At 35.3% G+C, this 6,000-nt stretch overlaps 1 protein-coding gene across 1 annotated transcript; it reads left to right on the forward strand.

Annotated features, from left to right (window-relative positions):
• Window positions 1-2,240: 2,240 nt before the first annotated feature.
• LOC108998623 (mitochondrial import inner membrane translocase subunit TIM8) lies at window positions 2,241-5,052 on the forward strand. The gene is made up of 2 exons (XM_018975269.2): window positions 2,241-2,480; window positions 4,555-5,052. Exons 1-2 carry the CDS (start codon window positions 2,433-2,435, stop codon window positions 4,741-4,743), a joined length of 237 nt encoding a protein of 78 aa, XP_018830814.1. The 5' UTR covers window positions 2,241-2,432; the 3' UTR covers window positions 4,744-5,052.
• The last annotated feature ends 948 nt before the right edge of the window (window positions 5,053-6,000 follow it).

Consider the following 6,000-nt stretch of genomic DNA (forward strand, 5'->3'; position numbering starts at 1 on the left):
AGAAAATGAGAGAAACATAATATATGCTTCATTTTAAATTAGGTTGAAGTATGTTGTGTAATTTTTTAAAATTTACTTTGCGGTAAATAAAAGTTATGGGCACTTTTGTTTTTTTTGGGAATTATTGGCTCATAAACAATAATCGTGGCAATTTTACTTGTTTCCACGTCTAAAGTTCGTGGGAATTAACCAAAAGTCACTAAATAAGTATTTTCCACTGGCTTCACTTTTCTTAAAAAGTTTTTTTCCCACAAAACCTACTTCTAGAAACTGCTAGTTTTTTCACAAAGTTTTACAAACAAACTAGTATAATTTCACTGCATTGAATATACAAATTACCAATTGACCGTCAGAAAAACATCATATATGCAACAATGCTCAATTAAACAACAAAATCCTATTCACTTAATAAAACCAACACCTAAAGAGCTTTAACAAAAAATTCAGAAATGTAAATTATATATATCAAAACCGTTTTACACATCTTTCCACTGGCCAGTCAATCAAGACCTGTTGTTTTATTGCAATGTTTGCAAATAGGAGAGTACAAAAGGGAAGCCAACATGATCAATAATATTCATAACAAAATCCTTATGCCTTCTATTATGGGCCATATTATTGATCAATAATATTCATAACTTTTGTTTATGGGCCATATTATTGATCATGTTGCCTTCTATCGTGAGAAATAATTGTATTTTCCACCATAGAAGGCAATATCTATATCTATTTGTCACGAAACTTTGGATGTTTTATCCACCAATATTGTCGTGGGAAAAATCATTTTTTTTTCTATGAATATTATTTTTGGTGGAAAAAGAATTTTTTTTCACCAGTTATATGCCACGAGTCTCTCATAGACCAAATTGGTGGCTAAAAAAAATTTTCTCACTAAAGTTATACTTTTTTTGACCACATTCACTCTTGAAAAAAAAAAAGTAGTATTTGTTATAGTGGGTGTGGATAATACATTTAGTAAAGTGCTTACATTTATATATTTTAATTCAAAAGAAAAATTTTAAAATTTAAATATTACAAATTAAATCTTATTATTTAAATTATATAAGTTGAAAAAATAATAACTCATACTATGATACTATAAAGTTTGAAATAACAAGTGCTAGCTTAAAAAGCAAAGTTTTTTAAACAATCAAACTAAACTTCATTAATCATGAAAAAAGTCTCTTTGGCATATGTTCATCTTTATTGCATGACCTCTTTCTTTACATGATTAGCATATCCATTTGGATGTCGAGTCAAGTTGAGATGAGTTGAGTTTTTTTATAAATAGTAGTAAATTGAGATAGTGAAGTGAGTTTTGTGGGGCTCACCTAAAATGTATTTGAATGTTAAGATGAGTTTAGATATATTTATAGAAAGTTGAAAAAGGTTGCGGGTGCCGCGTGTAAAAATGTGTTGAGTTGAAAAAGATAAATTTAGATTTGAGAGTTGAGAGTTAAGTGTTTGGATGTTAGACTCAATTTAAAATTAGACTGAATTGAGTTGATTTCAATTCAATCTAATTTCCAATCAGGACCTTATTGTTCAATAAAAAACTTAAAAGGATATGATAAATCATGTTTTAAATAGATTCGTTGCAAAATGTATGTATTGTACTTATGAAGATTGATAAAAGAACACATTGGTCCGACATGAATTGAATGACATGATACACATCTTGCCACCTTTAGTTGTGGCACTCATTTTATGTGCCTATTTCTCCCGCTTTAAAGTTCTAATATTATGATAAGCACGCTTTGAATCCAATCTTAATTAGAAATTGTTGATGCTCATGTATTATATTTTAAAGGAATATCATTTGTATAGAGTTAGGTGTACAGGCTCACGTTCTCCATTCGAAAAAAATTGACAAATTCAAGACTCACGTGAAAAAAATAATAATGTTAGATACAGTCTTAGGGTATGTAAGTCTCATGTACTTCCTTTAAAAAAAGTAAGATCCATCATTATAAAACGAGTTTTTTTTCATGTGAATCTTATATTTGTTCATTTTAAAAAAAAAAATTATACGAGACTTAAGTCATGTTTCAAAAATAAAATTTTAGCGGTGGACTCTATTTTTTCAAAAGGAAATCTATGTATTAGATTTGCACACTTTAAAACTGTATCTCGGCTCAATTTGGCAAGGCGATGGGACCTATTGGGCCTAAGAACCGGCTCGTTTAAATCGTCACTCATCTTATGGAAACGGGCAATCTACAAATCTCATGAATGCGAGCCCAGTTCTGTCGGGCCCCGTATGCCGTCTTCCTCCGTCTAGTGAGGAGAGACCCCGTTCTGTTTTTAGGGTTTTAGACCTTCGAAGCGCTGAAAACTCTAGCCGCTGTAATTCCTCCGTGTACAAATTCAAAGGGTTTTTAGGGCAGTCTACAAATTCCTCCGTCTAGCCGCTGAAAACTCTCACTCTCTCAATGGATCCTTCGCAACTCCAATCCAATGAACTTGCGCAATTTATCGCCGTAAGTTTTCTTGAAATCTGTTTTTCCTTTGGCTGGTTTCCCAAGAAACCTGAGGTAAAGAACAGAGAAACTCTAAAAGATTGCGCTGTTCTACTTCATTGAATGCTAGAATGAGAGATTATTCTTTTTCATTACTTTTTTTTTTTTTTGATAAGTAGATTCTTTTTCATTACTTAGGCAAGCGTACTTGGTGAAATCGAAAAGACCCTTTCTTATTGATGCACAAGCTTGTTGTTGGATGATATTATCCTATGATTTTGAGTGTGTTTGGTCGCTCCTATTCCAGGACTTGAAAGACAGTATCCTCTACGATGTATCATATGCAATGGTTGATACAATTTAAATAGTTTGAAGAGTAGAATTACCTATAAAAAAAGTAGTTTGAAGTGTAGAATGATTGCTGGTTGCCCTTCATTTTTTTTAGGTTGTTATTCGGTTGTGTTATTTAAGGTTTGATTGCTTAATGCATTGTTAGAATTTTGATTAGGTTTGATGGAACTGATCATTTGTCGCTGTTTTAATGCTGCTTATAATTTATTGTGGTATCAGAATCCTAAATTCGTGTTTTATCTCCACTTTGTAATTTCCCAGTTAAGTATTATCGTGGTTTATTGTTGTTGTATGTATAAGGGAAGTGAGAAAACGGTCGATCATCTCATGCTTCACTGCAAGGCAGCCAATGCTTTGTGGAACACTATTTTTGGGTTGTTTGGGCTCAATTGGGTCATGCCGTATAGAGTGGTAGACCTCTTGGCATGTTGGAAAGATGGGTTTGATAGCTCTGAGTGGGCTGCTCTATGGATCCCATCTTGTATTATGTGGTGCACATGCAGCCAAAGGAATGGTCAGACTTTTGTGGATTGTGAGAGGATAGTTGTCGAAGTCAAGGATGTTTTCTTTAGGACTCTTCACTTTGAGATGTCTGGCTAGTCTTGTTTTTCTATTTCTAGTTATTGGGATTTTTTATTGCTTTTCTCCTTTTCTGATTAGAAGTATATCCTGTATACTGCACGTTTGCCTGGATAACATCTTTTTTTCTTTTTATTATTGATGAAGCGTAGGTTACTTATCGAAAGGAAATTGTTTCTTCTATTAGCTTAAGTTTTTAGTTTAAGCGGTGATTTATAACGCCTTCTTCTCATTCCTGCTTCTTATGTAAGATATAGGTATGGTTTTAAAAGTAACTCTGTCTAAACTTTGGAGACTAATTCAGTCCATCACACAAGCTAGGAATCTTCTTGGAGTATGAGGTTACCTAAAATAAAACATATATTATGAGGTCAAAAACATTAGCGGTCATACCTGCCAGGATGTAGCCTAATGGTCAAAGGTATTAAGGTAGGGTTTGGGATTAGCTATAGACTCAGATATTATAGATTCGGTTCTGCGCTAGGGTTTTCCCTGGATTAGCTAGTACATGGTTTTTGGTGGGTGGGGTAATGTGTCCAGGTTTTATTCCCAAGGGTGGCTCCAAAGGCCCATGACTTGGCGAGGTTCCACGCTGGAAAAATCTGGAAAAAGAGAGAGCAGAGAACATTTGTTAGGACGGTGATTCGTTATTACTATTGTCATTGTCAATAGTAAAAAGTTGTACTCATACCAAGTTGCTGTTTATATTATTCTATTTCGACTGAATTCATGGTGGGACTCACTATAGTTTGTATGACTATTGCACCCACCCGTGGGTAGCCCAAGTGGTAAGGGCGAACTTGTGTGCATGAGCCCCATGTCATAGGTTCGATTCCCCCCGGGATGAAAATGCAATTTAAGTAGGAGGCCATGACGGTGGGTTGTTGTGCTAGTCTCTCCTAGGGTTTAGGTTCCATGGATGAGTCCTAAGGGCTCTACCTTGGCGTGGTTCCCCGTCATAACAAAAAAAAAAGAAGAGAGAGAGACTATTGCACACTGATTTAGCCGTCATAGACTCGACCCTTCTAGGAATATATGCATGATATCATGATATATTGTGGTGGTGATGGTTATTATGATTGCTATCATCAATAGTAACTCTTATCATTACCAAGTTGCATGTATATTTTACTTCCTTTTGAATAAGTTAATGCTCATTATGCAGCAAGAGAAGGAAAGAGCAATGGTTAATGAGATGGTGGCAAAGCTCACAAATGTCTGCTGGGACAAATGCATCACTGGTACACCCGGAAGCAAGTTTAGTTCCAGTGAGTCTAGTTGCCTTTCAAACTGTGCACGGCGTTATATGGATATGAGCATCATTATTGTGAAACGCTTCCAGAACATGCAGTGAAGGTCTAGGAGGATTGGCATTATCTCTGTTACAAGAACTGGTCTTTTTCCTGTCTTTTTTGGTTAAATTGTTGGTTGAAGATGCTTTGAATTGTTGGATAGATCTCTTTCAAATTTGTTGAAAATATAAATTAAGGTGTCTTTTAATTTTATTGCACTCTAGAACATATACCCTGAGAATTTCGTGCTGCAAAAATTGCATGTGTAGTTGCAAACGGTTGCATGTTGTAGTTAGTTAACCCCTAGGGGTTGGTTCAAAGTGGTAAAAACCTTGAGTTTGGAGGTATGCTCCTCAGGTTTAAGGTTCAAATCTCCTTGAGTGCAAATAATTTTTAGGGACCAATCGGACTGGAGGATTTTCTCTTTGAATTATCTAAGGTGTGGGAAACTTTTTGTAGATGGCTTATGTACTTTCGCATGAGTTAGGACACTGTTCCTGGACACCTAGTGACAATAAAAAAGAGGACTGTTACATCAACAAAGGAATTACACAAAAACAATCCTACAAACTGATGTGATTTCATCTGATCTGTTATATTTATTTTATAATAAAAGTAAATTTACAATATGACGAATCACGTCAAGTCATGTCAGTTTGTGGGATTACTTTTATGTAATCACTTTGTAACTGGAGTATTTCCTAAATCAAATGATGAGAAAAATGGAGAAAGGCTTTCGGTGATAACAACATATCAAAAAGAGAATAACTTTAGATCGGTAATCTAATAATCCTCAAATAATTGCTCTCCAATGGGTTGTTGACAAGTAGACTTTCCATTCTAATTTTTATATTTCTGCACCCCACGTGAAAACTTGAACCCATGGAACTCCCCCCCTCCCATCTCATCCTCTCGCAGTAAAACCCACCCCCTCTCCCCCGTCTCATCCTCTTGCATGAAAGCCATTGTCATTGTCGTCGACCCTATGTCAAAACTCATGGAACTTGCCGAAATCCTCTCCCCCACTCCCCCTTTTCTCCATCTCTCATCCTCTCGCATGAAATCCACCCCCAATCATTTCGTAGATCTCAAATTGTCGCAGCCATTTTTATTAGAGTTCTTTTCGGGTGCATCTTTGCTTTCTTTTTACCTCACGGACTCTTCAGCTCCGTTTCGCTAATACAAAACTGCCGAATTGGCAAATCGGGTCTTCAGGTTCTGATCTTCGTGCTTTAATATCTTAGTTAGAGCATTATTCAAATTTTTATTTTAAAGTGGTTCTCATGTAGCTTTCATTTGTCCAGTTTTTCTTTCTTCTT

This window comes from Juglans regia, chromosome 2, assembly GCF_001411555.2.
Source record: "Juglans regia cultivar Chandler chromosome 2, Walnut 2.0, whole genome shotgun sequence".
Lineage (NCBI taxonomy): Eukaryota > Viridiplantae > Streptophyta > Magnoliopsida > Fagales > Juglandaceae > Juglans > Juglans regia.